The sequence below is a fragment of the Chrysoperla carnea genome, chromosome 2, assembly GCF_905475395.1.
Source record: "Chrysoperla carnea chromosome 2, inChrCarn1.1, whole genome shotgun sequence".
Classification (NCBI taxonomy): domain Eukaryota; kingdom Metazoa; phylum Arthropoda; class Insecta; order Neuroptera; family Chrysopidae; genus Chrysoperla; species Chrysoperla carnea.
Window position 1 is genome coordinate 5898617 of NC_058338.1, and position 20848 is coordinate 5919464.

The 20848-nt window shown below is 31.2% G+C and overlaps 1 protein-coding gene across 1 annotated transcript; it reads left to right on the forward strand.

Annotated features, from left to right (window-relative positions):
* The first annotated feature begins 588 nt into the window (after positions 1-588).
* LOC123292312 (reticulocyte-binding protein 2-like) lies at positions 589-20226 on the forward strand. The gene is made up of 7 exons (XM_044872911.1): positions 589-747; positions 986-1522; positions 1820-7269; positions 14501-14745; positions 15825-18162; positions 19649-19839; positions 19939-20226. The coding sequence occupies exons 1-7, from the start codon at positions 729-731 to the stop codon at positions 20201-20203; spliced, it is 9045 nt and encodes a 3014-aa protein (XP_044728846.1). The 5' UTR covers positions 589-728; the 3' UTR covers positions 20204-20226.
* The last annotated feature ends 622 nt before the right edge of the window (positions 20227-20848 follow it).

Sequence of the window (20848 nt, forward strand, 5' to 3'; positions counted from 1 at the left end):
TTTGTTAAAATAAAATAGAAGTTTTAGAATATTGATCACTAATTAATCGATTTTTTTAATTATTTTATTTATGTGATACAATTTTGTCCTAATTTTGAAAATAAAACGTTTTCAAAAATAAAAGATGGTTTCACTATTTTATCTATGAATGGTTCTTTTCAAAATAAAACTGTTCAGAAAACCTGAAACCGTAGTATTGACTTGTAGGAGCCCGCCTTTAATTTTGGATATTTTTTTTATTAAGTTTGAAAAATTGTTAAAACCAAAGACATCAAAAACTTAAATTAGACAACAATAAACGCGAAAGAAACGATGATCAACAACTAAAGGCTAAACTTACAATCTCAAAGTTTAATTAGCCCAGCCAATATTGGAAATTAAAGGCTATTTAGATCTTATATTATTTAATCCAGAATTTTCTACTATCTACAATTGTCCATATTTTGTATTTTAGCATATATTCTTTTTTGACATATTATAGTCCAACTTTGTCTCTTAAGTTCGTGGTTACAGTGTCAGTTACTTAAAAAGTCACCAAGGTTCAATTCATTTGAAATATAACCGAAAATACGTTGTTATTAAAGGGCCATGTGGTTTTGAACTTTCAACAGTTTTAGACGTTTTAGAACATAGTGCAGGATACCTTGGTCTAGAGTTTATAACATTCGAATTTAAAATAAGAATTTAGAGTTTAAATAATTTATTTCAAAAGTTAATTACAAATAAAAATGGAAGATACAGCTCGAGGTTAGTAATTTTTTTTTGTATTTAAATATAAAACCATTTAGATCACCTCATACCACTATTCGAGGTTGCAAAAAGAAACCTATGAACTACTAGAGATGATATTATTCAATTACGATTTATTACGGCTGTAATCTGGTGCCATTTGAATGTCAAAACATTTCTCCTTTAAATTTGTTTTAAATTCAATTTAAATAGGTTGATAATTCTGATTTAATTTAACTTTATTTGCTTCTTAAAGTGCTGCTGACTAGAGTAACAAAACGTAGATTGTCTGCTGCTTCAGAAGATTCAAAAACAGATGTTACAGATACTCCAACCGCTGTTAGGAGAAGTACACGTAGATTATCAACAACATCGGAGGATACAAAAGTTGAGGAGGCACCACCAAAAAGTGTACGAAAAACCACACGTAGATTATCAACTGCTTCAGAAGATCCAATCTTAGAAGAGACCCCAAGTAGTGTACGAAAAAGTACACGTAGATTATCGACGGCTTCAGATGATCCTATTGTTGAAGAGGTCCCAACTATACGAAAAAGTACACGCAGATTATCGACAACTTCAGAAGATCCTATCGCAGAAGAAGTACCGAATAGCTTAAGAAGAAGTTCACGTAGTACTTCCGTGTTGCAACGTAATGTTTTGGAGGAAAAACCTGCCACACCAAAACGACGTCTTACCCGACGTAATTCTGATGTATCCGATCCTGGTACAGTTAGCTCTCCGTCAGTAGGAGCGCGTCAACTTCGGTCACGAAAAACTTTCTCAGATAATGGTAAGTACTTGAAAATTTCATATTTTATATATTATGCAATTTTTTTCTTTTATATTTTTCATTTTTACGGGATTTTTAAAGGCTAAAAGATATTTTTTTGGGTTGGATATTCAATTGTTCGCCTTTTTTTTTTTTTAAATTGTTGGACGATTTGGGAAAACTAAACTTTTAGTTTTCGGTATTTAAATTTTAAATTCAAAAAGTTTTTTTAATTGCTATTTTGGAGACATTTGACAATTTTGACCATTGTTCTAAAATAAATGGTACACAGTTTCTAAACTTTAATTTTTTCTTTAGAAGAAACTGTTCAAACGAGTTCAACTCCAGTAAAAAGACGTGAAAGCCGTAGATTAACAAACATCATAGATAAAGACGAAAACACATTACAAACAATTGAAGAGAAAGAAAACATTGAAAATCATAGTTTAATATCAAAACCGTTAGAAGTAATTAAAGAAGATTTAAGAAAATCTTTTTCAAGTATGGAAAATGAAATTATTAATAACTTGGAGTCAAATACACACGCAGAACCATCTACTAGTCCCAAGAAAGAATCTACGGCAATAGAAGATGATAACTCTAAATTAAGTACAGAGGTATCGGAACCTAAGACTAGTGTAGAAATTAAAGATGATAAAAACGAAAGTGTTAGTACTCCAAAAAAAGAAATTGATTGTGTAATTCGATCAAATACTCCAAAAACTAACGATCAAGATGAAAATAGTGCCATAACTAGATCCAATACACCTAAAGTTGAGAAAGAAGATGAAAGTAGTCTTATTTTAGGAAACGATAACGATGATAAAGCATCAAAAATCCAAGAAAAGTCTAACAGTAGTCCAATAAAAGAAAAACTTATCGAAAGTCCAAAAAAAGCTACTACTCTCAATGAAAAACTTAATGATAGTAGTGGCAGTCCAAAAAAACAGAACATTCCTAAAACACCACCTAAAGTAAATGGCGAACAGAAAGTCAGTGGTAGCCCAATCATAGGAAGTGGTCGTAAAACACGATCGAGTATTTCAAAACTTAATGACGAAGAAGATAATAATGAGACTCCTAAAAAGGAAGCGGTCCGTGAAGAAGTCCAATCCAATTCTCCCAAGAAAGAAGACCCAAAAACTCAAGATACTCCACAGAAAGAAATTGATCGTAAAACTCAACCCAGTACGCCCACAGTCGATGAAGAAAAGAAAGTCGAAAGCAGCCCAATCGTGGCCAGTGGTCGCAAAACACGATCAAGTATTTCAAAACTTAATAACGAAGAAGAAGATATTAAAGAGCCTCCAAAAAAGGAAACGGTCCGTGAAGAAGTTCATTCCAGTTCTCCCAAGAACGAAACCTCGAAAATTCAAGATACTCCACAGAAAGAAATTGCTCGTAAAACTCAATCCAGTACGCCCACAGTCGATGAAGAAAAGAAAATCGAAAGTAGCCCAATCGTGGCAAGTGGCCGTAAAACACGATCCAGTATTTCAAGACTAAATAGCGAAGAAGAAATTGTTGATACTCCCAAAAAGGAAACAATCCAAGAACAATCCAATTCATCTTCAGTCAATGAAGATCTGAAAATTGAAGATACCCCACAGAAAGAAATTGGTCGCAAAAGTCAACCCAATACACCTACAGTCAATAAAGAACAGAAAATCGACGGCAGCCCAAAAATAGCTAGTGGCCGTAAAACACGATCAAGCATTTCAAGACCAAATAGCGAAGAAGAAATTTTTGATACTCCGAAAAAGGAAACAGTCAATGAATACCAGAAAATTGGATATTTCCCACGGAAAGAATTTAATCTTAAATCTCAACCCAATACACCTACTGGAAAAGAAGAACAGAAATCCGAAAAGAGTCCAAAAATCGAAAGTGGTTGTAAAACACGATCAAGTATTTCAAGACCAAATAGCGAAGAAGAAATTCTTGATACTCCGAAAAAGGAAACAGTCCAAGAACAATTCAATTCATCTACAGTTAAAGATGATCAGAAAATTGGAGATACTCCACAAAAAGAAATTAGTTTTAAAACTCAACCCAATACACCTACAGTCAATGAAGAACAGAAAATCGAAAGCAGTCCAAAAATTGAAAGTGCCCGTCAAACACGATCAAGTATTTCAAAACTAAATAGCGAGGAAGAAATTGTTGAAACTTTAAAGAATGAAATAGTTCAAGAAATTGGAGTGACTCCACAGAAAGAAGTTGGTGAAAAAACTCTACCCCATTCACCTGTAGTTAATGAAGAACAGAAAGTCGATGTTAGTCCTAAAATAGAGAGTGGCCGTAAAACACGATCAAGTATTTCAAAACTTAATAGCGAGGAAGAAATTGTTGAATCTGTGAAGAATGAAACCGCTAAAGAAATTGAAGTATCCCCACAGAAAGAAGATGGTCAAAAAACTCAACTCCATTCACCTGCAGTCAATGAAGAACAAAAGATCGATGGTTGTCCAGAAAATGTATTTGATCGAGTAACTCGACCGAATACACCAATAGTCATTGAAGAGCAAAAAGTTGAAAGTGGACGTAAAACACGATCAAGTATATCAAAACTTAATGACGAAGAAATTATGGACACTCCGAAAAAAGAAACAGTTCATGACGAAGACCAATCGTCTTCAGTCAACGAAGAACAGAAAATCGAAGATATTCCACAAAAAGAAACCGGTCGTAAAATGGGCTCCAATACACCTGTGGTCAATGAAAAACAGGGAGTTGAAAGTAGCCCAAAAATTGAAAGCGGGCGTATAACACGATCAAGTATATCGAGACTCAATCAAGAAGAACAATCTAGTGATACTCCGAAAAAGGGAACAGTGAAATCAGAAAGCAAACCCAGCTTATCTACAGTCAGTGAAAACCAGGAGGATAAAAATACTCCCCAAAAAGAAATTTCAAAAATACCACCCAGTACACCTACAGTTACTGAAGAACAAACAATTAGTGACAGTCCAAAGAAGGAAGGTGAAGCTAAATGTCAACCAAGTACTCCATTAAACAAAGATTCTCCTCAGAAAGAAAATAGTCGTAAAACACAATCCATTACATCAACCATTGAAGAAAAAGAAAGCACTCCACAAAAAGAAAGTGGCCGTAAAACACGATTAAGTACATTAGCTGCCAATAAAGAACAGGAAAGTAGCGTTACGCCAACCAGAGCAACCTCGTCTATAGTTAATGAAGAATCAAAAGTCGTCGACACTTCAAAGAACGATATTAGTGTTAATTCGAAAAAGGATATTTCCGTAGATGATAGTGTTTCTATAGATACTCCACAAAAGAAAGCTTTCGGTCTTGATAAAGAGGAAGTAGAAAGTGCACCACAAAAACGAAGTGCCCGTAAAACACGATTGAGTACATTAGCTGCCAATAATGAACAGGAAAGTAGCGATACTCCAACCAAAGAAACCCCGTCTGTAGATAATGAAGAATCAATAGTGGCCGACACTTCTAAGAAAGAGATAAGTGTTAATTCGAATAAGGATATTTCATTAAATGATAGCGTTTCAGTAAAAGAAAGGGACATATCACCAAGTGTTGTACGAATTATACCAAGAAGATCAAGAAAAATTGATTCACCAGTAAGTTCTACTTCGAAATTAATTGAACAGAATGAAGAAGAATCCTCCGAAGGTGAAAAACCAAATTTAAGTAAGAATATTTTATCACCAATAACAAATGTAAAATCATTAAATCGAAATTCACCAAAATTAGGTACACCAAAATCTAAAACAATGGAATTAAGAAAAAAACAAAATAATTCACTATTAAATTTTGTATCGTCGACACCGACAGCTCTTAAAGGTCATGTTGAAACTCACAGTGATGATTCAACAGATTCGACAAATAATTTTACTTTAAAAATGTCACCCGAAAAAAGTACTGACCATTCTTCGCCATCTCCTAAAGCAATTGTAGAAACATCGAAAAAACAAAACGAAAATGATTCAGATTTGAATGTTTCTGATAATGTTTTAGAATTGAGAAAACGTTCGATTATCAAATCAAGTCCACAAGTAACGCCAGAAAAGAAAAGTAAAGAAAATATACTTGAAAATGAAGAATCTCTTGAAGAAAGTGTGAATTTATTAAAATCTTTTGTCAATCTACCACAAAATTCAGATGCAGGTATTGAGTCCGGAGAAAATAAACAAGGAAATATTTCCAAACAAGAAAAATTGAATCAGTCTCTAGTGAAATCCGAAGAAAAAGCAACAGACGCAGCAGATGAATCAACGGATGTTGAAGAGAACAGTGAAAATCATTCAAAATACAAGAAAAAGCAAAAAAGATCTTCTATTGTAAATAAAAACAAAAAAATGGAAAATTCCAAAATGAAAAACAACGAAGAAAGTGAATCGACGGATGATGAAGATAATGATAAAAATCACAAAGAAAATGATAATTCGAAAAATATTTGGAAGAAAAAGTGTAAATTAGCAGTTCAATCTGGTTTACCAGATAGTGATGAATCAAGTGAACTTAGTGGATATTCCGATAACAATTCGAAAAAATCAAAAAGAAAGCCTCAAGTATCAGAAACAAGTGATTCTGACAGCGATAATAAAAATGAATTTATCGATAACGAGGCATTTGAATGTAATGATTCTCGAACACCATCACCAGATGAGAATGAAATCATTGAAGTCGGCGAATCTATTGAATCAGATTTTACTGATGAAGGTGAACAAAGTGAAGACGATTATGAAAAAGATAGTTTTGTTGTGTCTGATGACCTTGGTGATGAAAATGATTTACTATCGGGTTCAGGCGACGATTTATCTGACGGTTCAAAATCTGATGATTCCGAAATATTACTTTCACAAAACAAAGCAAGTAAACAAGCGTTCAATAAAAAATCGTACAAAAAATCACGAATAATTCATGTAAGTGATGATAGTAGCGACAGTATTAGTTTCAAGGAAACTTCATTGAAAGTTGTCAATGATGATAAGATTACTTCAAGCAATGAAATTATCGAAAATCAATCTGTTGAAAACCAATTAGAAAGCAACAAAGATACAGAAAATCAACAAGAAAGTAACAAATCTGTCGATAATCAAGAAAGTAATTTGTCAAATGAAAGTTTAGAAGAAAGTTCAATTGAAAAATTGGAGAATAGTTTAAATGAAATTAATAAATTACATACGATAATTGATAATATAACGGAAGTGATTACTGAAAATATTTCGAAGAAGAAAAGAAGAAGTAGTTTGAGCTTATCGAAAATTACGAATGAAATAGCCGAAGTAATTAATGAATCAAGTAGTCCAAAGAAGCAAAAATTAAATGATACATCTGAATCTATTCCTGAAACAAGTAATTTATCAGATCAAAAACTAAATAAAAGTTTAAACTCATCTGCGAATATTGAGACTACATCCAAAGTTATTTCTATAACAGATAAAAGATTAAATTCACCTGCTGTTCCTGATAATACATCCGAAAGTATTTCACCAAAGAAAAAACGTAAAAATAGTATGAACTCATCCGTTATTTCTGAAAACATACTGCAAGCCATTACTAAAATAGAAACATCACCAAATAAAAAAAATAAAAGTTTAAGTTCTCTTGAAGTATCTGAAACTATACAAAAAATCGATATTTCACCAAAAAAGAAAAACAAAAGTTTAAATTCATCTGCTATATCTGGTGAAATAAATGAAATGTCTCAAGAAACCGACGTTACATCAGATAAAAAATTAAACAAAAGCTTGTCTAATGTACTCGAAGAAACCAACGAGAATAACGTTTCTAAAAAGAAATTAAAAAAGAAACAATTAAACAAATCGAAAATTTCTGAAGATGATAATGTAATTTCTACTGATTCATCCGAAATTGTTACCAAAAAGCAGAAGAAACAAAAAAATAAACAATTAAACAAATCAAATATTTCTGAAGATTTGAATGTTGTTTCTGCTGGTACTTCAGAAGTTGTCACCAAAAAAGATGAGAAATTAAATAAATCAAATATTTCTAAAGAAGATCTTGATGTAACTTCTGCTGGTTCATCAGAAGGAATCAGCTCCAAAAAGAAAAAGAAATTAAAAAATAAAAAATTGAACAAATCAAATATTTCTGAAGAAATTAATGTAATTTCTGCTGGTACATCAGAAGTTGATATCAAAAAAGAGAAGAAATTAAAAAATAAACATGAAGAAGACTTTACTGAAATTTCTGCTGGTCCATCAGGAGAAGTTAGCTCAAAACAGAAAAAACTAAGAAATGAAAAACATAAATTAGAAGTCGAAGAAAATAAAAATATCAAAAAGAAGATACGCAAGACATCTTCTTCATCATCAGAAGTTGAAGAAGAAATTAATGAAAAAGTCGCTAAAAAAACCGAAAAAGCAAAACAAAAATTAAAAGAAAAACTTGAATCAAATAAAAAATGGCTAGATGAAAATTTTGTAGCCTTAAATGTTCAACTACCAAATTTATTAAATACTACATTTGAAACTGCAAAGAAAAGTGAAGAAACAAAAAAAGTGAAGGATAATTCGAAAAAACGTAAAATTCATACAAATAATCAATTTGAGCCAACTAAAAAGAAATCAAAAGATTCTTCAACATCTTTTGATGGATTTGATGTGGTTAGTTTAGGACAAAAAATTACACCATCAAAACTTGGAACTACAGCGTTGAATTTCAAAAGTCAAAGATTATTCGGTAGTAATATTCCTAGGCAATCGTCTTTAGATTTAGTTAATCAAAAAGCTAAATCATCTACAATTAATCGAAGAAAATGAAAAACAAAATCGTTATTTTTATTTTTGTGTTGAGAGAATCAAAATTGACTAATTTTTAATTTATAATTATTATTTTAATTCATTCGTATTAATATACAGTGTGTTCCCCGGATAGAGGTAACTATACTTGTCAATTTTCTTATTTTTCATTTTAAGAAAATTAAAACTTCTAAATAATGTACAGGGTAGCCAAAAAATTGAAATCACTATTCTTTTTGGTAAACTACCCTTCCTTTTTATAAGTTGACAAAATGTTATTCAGAAAATTTGCTCGAAATTAACAATTATGACGCTATACAAAATATCAAGAAGATCCGTGTACTTTAATTATAGCATCATTTTTTATTTGAACAAAAGTTTTAATTACAAAAAAATGTAACAAAAAAAATAATAATAAATCAATTTACATGTACTGTTCGAGAGTGTATTTTTTTTGTGGACTAGGTTAGAAAATTAAAAAGAAAATTAATTTTCTCGGATAAACATTCACTAAGAATGGAATTTTCAAAGTTGGAAAGGTCTTATTGGAATTCAGTCATGAATTTTAATCTTGAGTCATAATTGTTAATTTCGAGCAACTTTTCTTTGTAACATTTTGTCAACTTATAAAAAGGATGGGTAGTTTACCAAAATAGTGATACCAAATTTTTGGATACACTGTACATTATTTAGAAGTTTTAAATATATCTACATACTTTTCAGAATAAGCAAAATTTTTTATAAAGAACGGCTGTATTTCTTAAAATGCAAAATAAGAAAATTTACAAGTATATTTACCTCTATCCGGGGACACATTGTATATATGTTATTTGTTTTTTTTTTTTATACTAAATACTTCTTAGTGTAGGGCGAATCAGCTTATAATTGTTGTCTTATTATTTAATTTTTGTTAAAATTCGCGAGAGAAAAAGCTCGAGAAATGCAACATTTCTACGAATGGAATTGGATAGTGGAAACAATTTTTTTAATATTAATTTTTCGACGAATTTTTTCTTGTAAGATTTACTGTTAATTTGAAGCCTTTGGAAAAACTAACTGTGGAAGCCAGTTTAAAATATGAGGGCTTTTTGGAGATTTTACACTCACAATCAGGGGCCAAGAATTCCTGAGTATTTAGGGTGAGATAGTGTGAATAAAAATGTATGCCTTATTGGACTGAGAAAAAAAATGTTGCTGAGATGTTTCAACATTAAAACAAAACTTAAATAATTTGAAAAATTTAAAAATTCTATTTAATTCCTTATATTTTCATGTATTTTTTGAGAATTGTGAAAATTTCGAAAGATTACGCTTGTTTTTTAAGTTGAAAATTACAAATAGTAGTAAGATTATTTCAAGTAAAAGCAAAATTGCTCGAAATCTTTAAAATTGTAATTTGTAATTTTGTGATTTAGGTTGATAAAAATAATTAATTTGTCATACTCGCATTTTTTTTAGATATAATTTTTTGAATTTATTAAAAATAAAAATACTGAATAATATTGAATGAAGGTAGGAGAAGCTTTATTGTCTTTTTACAAGTACTCAAATATTTTGTACTTTGCTCGTTTTGTTATTGATTTCGTTATAAAAACTTTGTACTATTTTTTAGTTATACAAATGTTATGATACAATTATAAATATTCTAAATAAAAAAATGATTTCTTATGATTTAATTTAATTTTTGATACTTCCTGATTTACCTAGCTGTAATAGGTTTCAAGAATGTGCAGTCCTGGTCCCGGAATTAAGCACATAAGTGATAGCTAGCGAAAAATTGATATCACAGCTGAAACGAATGACCCAAAATTAGTGGGTTTCAAAAAAATTCCAATAAGATCGGAACAAATTTGCCTGTGTTATCAAAAAAATCGAATTTTTTAACTTAATGACGTCATCAGAATCCAAAAATTTTAATTTTTCTCTATCACATTCAAATTTTATCCAATTTTGATAAACCAAGTATGTAATCCTACTAAATTTGGGTCATACTTTTCAAATTTGTGATCAAAATTAAGCTAGCTCTAATAGATTTCAAGAATGTGGAGTCCTGGTTCCGGAATTAAGCACATAAGTGATATCTAGCGAAAAGTTGACGTTACAGCTGAAACGAATAACCCAAAATTAGTGGGTTTCAAAAAAAAATCCAATCCAACATAGGTGATAGCTAGTAAAATAATGAAAATTACGGCTACAAGGTGGAGGGAAATTGAAACAAATCGCTACTTTACACGCAAGGGACATTATGGACGTAAAGTTGACAAGAGAGCAAAAACTGGTCTATATTTAATAATAGTCTATGACTAATGTCAAATATAAAATTGTCAATCACATACAAGAATAATCATTTTCGCCCACAGATATTTTGGTCCTTGGATTTTTTTTCTATTATGACACGACTTGGGATATCATCGTGAATTAAAAGGTGTATAAAAATATATAATATTATAAATTAAATCAATTTCTTCGAGTTTGTCGACCTTTAAACACAATGTCAAATTCATTCCACGCCGAAAAAAATTTCCAATTAATCAAAAAAGAAGACATTAAAACTGAAATATTCGATCCAGAAATAACTATTAAAGAAGAAAATATAACAGAAGAATCGGAATTACAAACGGAATTCATTAAAACTGAAGATGTACAACAGGAAGAAGAACAGTTACACACGGAGTTAATAATAGTTAAATCTGAACCACAAGAAAATTTCTTCGATGAAAATGAACAGGTACCCAGTGAAGATAATAATTTTTCATGTGATATATGTGAAAAAACATTTACAATTAAAAGCAGTTTAATTCGACATAAACAAATTCATAGCGGTGAAAAACGTTATATGTGTAATATTTGTAATAAAACACTTTCCTCGAAAACAAGTTTAATTATACATAATCGTATTCATACCGGAGAAAAACCATTTTCATGTAATATTTGTAACAGAACATTTGCACAACAGAGTAGTTTAGTTTATCATAATAGAATTCATGCGAAGGAACAAACATTTAGTGAAAAAACAGTGAGTGAAAATGTGAAAAATGTAAATTTTCTACCACAAAAACAAATTTATACGAATAATAAAGAAATATCGTGCGATTTTTGTAATAAAACATTCACGACAACGAGTAATTTAACAATACATCAACGCGTTCATACCGGGGAAAAACCATTTGCATGTGATGTTTGTAATAAAACATTTACATCGCAAAGTAATTTAAATTTACATCGACGAATTCATACCGGTGAAAAATTATATTCATGTGATGTTTGTGATAAAAAATTTACATTTCAAAGTGGTTTAGTACAGCATAAACGATTACATACCGATGAAAAACCGTATTTATGTGATATTTGTAATAAAGCATTTACACAACGAAGTATTTTAGATTATCATAGACGACGGCATACCGGGGAAAAACCATTTGAATGTGATTTATGTAATAAATCATTTACAACAAAACGACATTTAGATAGGCATAGAGAACATCATTTTGGGGATATTAATGATAAACCATTTCCGTGTGCTTTCTGTTTTAAACGATTTGATACGAAAAGAAATTTAGATAGGCATAATCGATATCATCGAGGAGAAAAATTAATCTCTAATGAAATCACTTACACCCAATAGTCTAATAAATTTCAGTTTTTGCCCCAATTTCCTAGATTTTGTATTTTTAAAATACGTATTTTCGACTACCAAGTAATGATCATCAGTAAGAATTAGCTACTCTTTGCTAATTTGGTGGCGAACTGCACAATGATTCTTTCGTGTGTGAACAGTATAAATTGTAGACACACGAAAGTATCATTGTGCAGTCCGCCACCAAATTAGCAAAGAGTAACATTCATAATAAGAGTAATCACTAGCTAATTCTTACTGATGATGACTACTTGGTAGTCGAAAATACGTTTTTTAAAAATACAAAGAACTGATCTAGGAAATTGGGGCCAAAATCGAAATTTATTTCGATATATCCCAGAGTTCTCATTTATTATCTTCGATAATATTTATATCCCAATAGTCTAGTTAACGAGTTCAAATTGATGAAATATAGAAATGATAGCCGTAAAAATACGTGTGATAGCTCATTGAATTCGTAATGATATCTCGAGAAAAATTTGCCCTATTCGTTTTTCAGCACATAACAAATTTCAATAGTTATTAAAAATTAAAGGTGAAAAAGAAGGTATTTCGTTTTTCGCCAATATTTGATAAAATATTAATATTTAAGAAATTTAAAAGATTTACAGTCAAACCTGGATAAGCGAGAGTTCAAGGGAGCACAATCTCATTCTCGCTTGTATAGATTTCTCACTAACCCTAGTTTCTCGCTAATGCAGGTACATCGATAGCGTTTCTCTCTTATAGAGGTACGCAGCAATAACAAGTCACAGTCACACAGTTCCTCCTAAATACATAATATAAATAAATAAAGCTCGACTGTAGCTTATAGAGGTATAGATAAGTAGCAGTCTCACTTACGGAGGTCTATGAGAGAAAAACGACTCTCTCTTATAGAGGTTTCTGTTTCTCGCTAATAGAGGTTTTGGGAGCTTAAAATAATGGGTCCTGGCTATTACTCTCACTTATAGAGTTTTCTCACTTATCCAGGTTTGACTGTATTTAAGAAATTTTAATTTAACGCTGAAAATATATTTTAACCAATTAAAGAGATTTCGTCATGAGGGTATTGGAATCGATAATTCTACGTATGTTTTATAGCATTTCCATAAATAAGTTAAAATGTAATTAAAATTAATCGCATCAATGTTTTTACTCAGGAGTCCTTAATGACAGCTCCGATTTTGATGACTTTTTTTTAAAATGATTCTTTTTGTATATTATTTAAAATCAGAAACATTTCAGAGGAGTAATCATTTTGAAAAAAGAAAACTCATCAAAATCGGAGCTGTTATTGAGGACTCCCTAAGAATAGCTATTTTATGTAATCCTTTTTGCGACTAATACGTAACTTTCGTGCATCATTTTAATTTATTATTTTTTTATAAAAACTTTATACTATTTAAATAAAAATGTCTCAATGAAATATAAATTTTTTTCTTTTTTAACTGCTACTATCCTTAATAAGTACCTACTAAGACCCTTAAACCTAAAAAAACCTCAATCCATTGTTTGGTACATATATGACCCATTTTATTGTAAATATGCAATAAAATATTGGGATATTATAAAAGTACGTAAGCGGAAGATCAAGGCTTTTTTTCCACTTATAAAGAGTTTAGCCAAGTTTATGAGTTTTGGAGCTGCAAGAAATTCGGTTCTCATTTTCAAAGTAAAAAAATTTAAGAAATTAACTCCGTTTGGGAAAATTGTGGTCTAAGAGGTTTTTTACAAGGAAAACGGGGTAACATCCTTTTGGAATATTTTCGAGGTTAAATAATAAATATAAAATTTTTATCTCAACCTCATATAAATGGATTAAAATTTGAATATACTCTTAATAATGAGAAAAGGGTTACAAATCTAAACTAAGAAAAATGAAATACATTTCTAGTTGATCTATGAATTGAATAGATTCCGGTGGTTTGAAATGGCGCAAATATTATACATATTTATTATAAAATAGTGTTTATTCTGAAGTATATAAAAATGTGATGAAACACTACTTTTATCCGAGTTTCCGAGTATTTTTAGACAGCAGCAAATACAGGTTATAATTAAGCATTTTTCGACATATTCTGTCCGAAACAACAAAGCGAGCTGTTATCTCTAAGGTCATTTCATATACATGGTATAAAAATATAAAGATGTCACTATTTACCGTTTATACTTTTAATACATGTATCATACGTACATAATATTTCAGTGAATCAAACCCAAACACCCATCACTGATTCGAATGTTTGATCTTAGCATGTGTATTGTCCCGCCTAATATTTTAATGCTTATGTTTGGTTTTGAGAGATGTCCGTTGTCTTGTAAAGTTGTAACACGACAGTTCATAAATGTTGTAATAATTAATATTTTTATAATACAAACAAATAAAGTGTATAATTAAGTTTTAAAAATTGTTTAAATGGTGTATTAATTGAAATTAAACATGTCTAAATCGGAAGAAACCATGGAAACAGCTGAACCCGGCGATAATTCTGTAAGTTGTAATTTCAACCATTTTAAAATTTAAAAAAATAACTTAAGAAATAAATAACATTTCAATAAAACATTGATTTTATTTGTAAAAAAATAATTTCATTTAATTTTAAATGTTTGCATGAATTGAAATTTGTTTTCTAGAACGAGTCTACGTCGGACACAATGTCCTCGCGTGGTAAAGGAGAAGATTTTGAAACAAAAATTGAGACAGATCGTAGCAAACGGTTTGAATATCTGTTAAAACAAACTGAAATTTTCTCACATTTTATGACAAGTAATCAACCGAAAACTTCACCTGGATCATCGAAACCAAAAGCTGGTCGACCGAAAAAATTGAAAGAGGATGGAACTCCTAACAAGCCACAAACGGAAAAAGAAATTGCTGAGTATGTATTACTTGTTTTTTTAAGTTAAATCATTTTATTGTTAAAATTAGATAATCCCAATATACGGAGGTTATATGAGTGTTTTAATTTACAATTTTTGTACCCTGTTTACAGGGTGTCCCTTTTAACCTGACGCTTGAAACTCGATAAATAAATTCATTCGAAGAAAGTCCTTCAATAGAAAAATGTTTCATAGGCACACATCTTATACCGACATCGAATTTGGTCTAGGTTAGGTTAGAGTGGCTGTCCTGGGGTGGGACACACTTAGACCATAGGGCCCGTTGTGATACCGTAAAAGAGTTGGCCCATCCCCGACCACTACTCCATGAACCATTTGAACCATTAAGAACAGCAGGAGGGCTTTGACGTCGACTTTAAGTCGGAGAGGTCGTCAAAGAGAAGCTGGCTCAAGTAAGTCTATCTCCTCATGACAAGAGCTGGGCAGTGACATAGAAGATGAGACATTATCTCCTCCTCGTCACCACTGTGACAGCTCCTGCAGTAGTCGTGATACACTGCCAGGCCTAAGCGTTTAACATGTTTGCTACCCAGTCAGTGTCCTGTGATAGCCGCAACAACTTTGTGAACAGAGGCCCTTGGAAGTGATATGAGAACTTCTAAACGCCTGCGATTGTACTCAGACCATATCTGTCTTGTAGTACCACAAGTACGTTCTTCCCTTCATTTAAGATAATATCATACAGTATGTCAACAAATTTGACAAGCCCGTACTTTGATGTCACGTCCGTATAAAAATTTGAATTTCCGTTTTAGAAATTTTTAAATGCCCTCATTGTATTTGTACTTTTATTAATTAATTTTAAGTAATTAAGAAGATATTAATTACTAAAATAATGGTTTAGTTGAAATGTCCAGTCAATAAAGTTACGGAAGAAAAATATTTGAACCAAATTTAAATTTCATGAATATTCGCTATTGGCATTCCGAAAGAATCTAGAAAATATTTTCGAAAACCAAAACGTATGGTAGCCGAAAGGCCGCTTTAAGTGTGTTGATTTTTTAAATTCGTAAAACATTATTCAATTTGTTTTCACTTGTTCAAATTATAATTTCAGTCATCGTCATCGAAAAACTGAACAAGAAGAAGATGAAGAATTATTGGCTGAAACAAATGCCAAACCTAAAGCAACTATACGATTTGATGCCTCTCCGCATTATATAAAAAATGGTGAACTTCGAGATTATCAAGTACGCGGTTTAAATTGGATGATTTCCTTATACGAAAATGGTATTAATGGAATATTAGCCGATGAAATGGGTCTGGGTAAAACCTTACAAACAATCTCGTTGTTAGGTTTCATGAAACATTACAAAAGTATACATGGACCACATATTGTAATTGTACCAAAATCAACGTTAGCAAATTGGATGAATGAATTTAAAAAATGGTGTCCATCGTTAAGAGCTGTTTGCTTGATTGGTGATCAAGAAACACGTAGTGTTTTTATTCGAGATGTAATGATGCCTGGTGAATGGGATGTTTGTATTACATCCTATGAAATGGTTATCAAAGAAAAATCGGTTTTTAAGAAATTTAACTGGCGTTATATGGTTATTGACGAAGCGCATCGTATTAAAAACGAAAAATCGAAGTTATCCGAAATTTTACGTGAATTTAAAACAACAAATCGCTTACTTCTAACAGGAACACCGTTACAAAATAATCTCCATGAATTATGGTCTCTCTTAAACTTTTTACTCCCAGATGTGTTTAACTCATCGGATGATTTCGATTCATGGTTTAATACTAATCAATTTTTGGGTGATAACAGTTTAGTTGAACGTTTACATGCCGTTTTACGTCCATTCTTGTTGAGACGTTTAAAGAGTGAAGTCGAAAAACGTTTAAAACCTAAAAAAGAGGTTAAAGTTTACGTTGGGCTTAGTAAAATGCAACGTGAATGGTATACGAAAGTTTTAATGAAAGATATCGATGTTGTAAATGGTGCTGGTAAAATTGAAAAAATGCGCTTACAAAATATTCTTATGCAACTTCGAAAATGTACAAATCATCCATATTTATTCGATGGAGCTGAACCAGGTCCACCGTATACAACCGACGAACATTTAGTATACAATTGTGGTAAAATGGTGATCTTGGATAAGTTGTTACCAAAATTAAGAGAACAAGGTTCTCGTGTACTTATTTTTAGTCAAATGACACGTATGTTAGATATTCTTGAAGATTATTGCCATTGGCGACAATTTAAATATTGTCGATTGGATGGTCAAACACCACATGAAGATCGTCAACGGCAAATTAATGAATATAACGAGGATAATAGTGAGAAATTTATTTTTATGTTGTCCACACGAGCTGGTGGTTTGGGTATTAATTTAGCAACGGCTGATGTTGTAATTATTTATGATTCGGATTGGAATCCACAAATGGATTTACAAGCTATGGATCGTGCTCATCGTATTGGACAAAAGAAACAAGTACGTGTATTCCGATTTATTACGGATAATACCGTTGAAGAAAAAATTGTTGAACGTGCTGAAGTTAAATTACGTTTAGATAAATTAGTTATACAACAAGGGCGATTAGTTGATGCGAAAAATCATTCGTTAAATAAAGATGAAATGTTAAATATGATTCGACATGGTGCAAATCATGTATTCGCTTCAAAGGACTCAGAAATCACTGATGAAGATATTGATACGATTCTACAAAAAGGTGAAGCTAAAACTGAAGAAATGGCTAAGAAATTAGAAACACTTGGTGAATCATCCTTACGTAATTTTACTGTTGATGCTCCAACCGAATCATCAACTATATATCAATTCGAAGGTGAAGATTATCGTGAAAAACAGAAGTTAATTGGTCTTGGTAACTGGATCGAACCACCCAAGCGAGAACGTAAAGCAAATTATGCGGTTGATGCATATTTCCGTGAAGCGTTACGAGTATCTGAACCAAAAGCACCAAAAGCTCCACGTCCACCTAAACAACCGATTGTACAAGATTTTCAATTTTTCCCACCACGATTATTTGAGCTACTCGATCAAGAAATCTATTATTTCCGAAAAACATTAGGTTATAAGGTACCAAAAAATCCAGAATTAGGTTCCGATGCAACAAAAGTTCAACGTGAAGAACAACGTAAAATTGATGATGCTGAACCATTAAGTGATGCTCAATTAGAGGAGAAAGAAAGTCTTTTAACACAAGGTTTTACAAATTGGACAAAACGTGATTTTAATCAGTTTATTAAAGCAAATGAAAAATATGGACGTGATGATATTGAAAATATTGCTAAAGATGTTGAAGGTAAAACCGCTGAGGAAGTTATGCAATATAGTGCTGTATTCTGGGAACGATGTCATGAATTACAAGATATTGATAGGATTATGGCACAAATTGAACGTGGTGAAGCTAAAATTCAAAGAAGAGTAAGTAATAATAATCATAATGCATAAGGGGATATCGCAAATGGGTCCTCAGCACCTACACCAAAGGGTACTGTGTGCCTTCCTTGAGAAAATCTTTCACCCGACTCAAAGGTGAGACGTCTCCGGGTAAGAGATGCCATTTTAAGCATCGCAGAAAGCTCGCAGTTCTCTCCCGGGATTACTCCCAAGATTGATGCATCCAAGGTGAGCTCAAACATTCTAAACCTGCTCCTCTGTAGGGGCAAATAACTTGAATGGAGAATTCATTGTCCTCCATACAGGCCCTAAAAATCAATCTACCTGGCTGGAAAATTTTGAAATTACAAAAATAGCCTCACAAATCCGACACTATTTAAAGTTAAGGAATGCCAGTTTACTGAAATTTTATGATAAACAAAATATAGCAATAAATCATTTTAGAGGCAATTTTCTGTCACAGGCGTGGCGAGGGGTGTGGAAAAAGCGGGAGGGCGTGTTGTAACTATTTTAGTACAGCTACGGTCTAAGATCGATAATCAGATGAGACATATTTTTTTTATAAAATTTTATTGATTTGATTCACACCTATCATAGTTTTTCTATCTATCCATGGAGAGTGTTCTTAGCTATGTTTCAAGTGCGAGTTTAGGGTTCCGTACTCGGAACAACTAAAAAATAGGCGATGATCCTCAAAATCGGGTCAGTTCGGAGAAGGCTCTAAGGCAAAAGATAATTTAGTGAAGATTATTCTTAGATACGTTTCAAGTGCGAGTTTAGAGTTCCGTATCCGAAAAATTTCTCGGGGTTTTTAAAATTTTGTAAATTATACTTGTTAATTAAATTAATTTTAATCAATTTTTTCCATGAACGATTTTTTTCAGACAAACCTATTCGCTCCGAGCGTGAATTTCGTTTCCATGACAACGATACACTACTTTAATTATAGAATTAATGGATGCATATATAATTGTGTGGATTGCATTGAAAACTTACATTTAAAATTTAATATTCTTGTTTCACAAATTTAAATAAATAATTACGATAATTAACATTTGAAAAATAATATTTGTACAATTTGATTTCTTATTTTCACAATTTTTAATGCATTAAGTTTAATTAATTAGTGTTTTTCAATCATTTTAATTTGACAGTTTCTATATCATTAACATGTAAATAATTGCAAATTAGTCATAACAGCCCACTTTATCTCCAAAATTTTTCACTTAAAGCGCTGGCATCGATTTTATTATCCCCACCATGACTACGCACACAACGAATACCATTATTTTCGTAAATAAATTATCTTTTGATGAACCCTTTTCGATAAAAAAAACTATGATATCAGTGTTTAAAAATCAATAAAATTTCTTTAAAAATATGGCTCATCGGGTTATAAGATGGGTGAAGATCGACCTTAAACCGCCCCTTAAACCATTATCCATTCGTGTAGTCTTCGAGATATTTCAATAATATATTCGATTAAAATTTTTTATTTTTGTTTATTTAGGCAAGTATTAAACGAGCTCTTGACGCAAAAATGAGTAGATATCGAGCTCCATTCCATCAACTTAGAATATCATACGGTACAAATAAAGGAAAAAATTATATTGAAGAAGAAGATCGTTTCTTAGTTTGTATGTTACACAAACTTGGTTTTGACAGAGAAAATGTTTATGAAGAGCTACGAGCAGCTGTTCGGTAAGTTTTATATCAAAATATTGGATTTTCCAAAATGTATCCCTAACAAAATCATTCGAAAAGATCATGAGAAAATAATTGTATATTTTTTTTATGTAGTTCCGCACCACAATTCCGTTTTGATTGGTTCTTAAAATCACGTACCGCAATGGAATTACAACGTCGTTGTAATACGTTAATCACATTAATTGAACGTGAAAATCAAGAATTAGAGGAAAAAGAACGTGCTGAACGTAAGAAAAAGGCACCGAAATCATCAACGCCAGGTAATGCATCTGGTAATATACCAGGTAGTATAAAACAAGCACCTAAACGTAAAAATGATAATGGTGGAGGACCTGACAAGAAAAAGAAGAAAAAATAAACTTGACTAGCTTTTAATTTGTACTTTATATAATATATCTATTAAGTTATTCGAATATTTAATCTCAATGTATTATTATGATATTGATAATTAGTATTAATAAAAATATCTGTAATACTATCAGAAGCGTATTTTATTTATTATTGACCTTCTTTGATTGCCTCACTGAAACTAAAAGTTTGTTTTAGGATACTTTTTAGGGTACCGTCATCAAAGATGAAAGGAGGAACTGTTATAATTTCGAAATGTCCGTCTGTGAAAATAAAAAAATATTAATTATAAATATAATTAATTATTTATTATAAAATATTAAATTTTAAAAATCTTAAAACCATTTTAACTTTGTCATTTATTATTCAAGTTTGGTAAGTAGGCATAGAGATTTGCAAGTTTGGTAAGTACATGCCAAAGGTGGACAAAAAGGTGAGTAAAAGGTATGTATATTACATTATTGATATTATATATAACACGTCAAGGTGGAGTAGCGGCTAGCCTAGTCGCCTCCAGCTACAGAGGACCTCGGTTCGTATCTAGCATTGCTACGATTAATTTTTAATTAACTAAATTATTATGACGAGATTTTTTTAGATAATTGTTATGAGAACCAAAAGTGACAAATATGTAAGAGAGCAAAGTATATTTTAT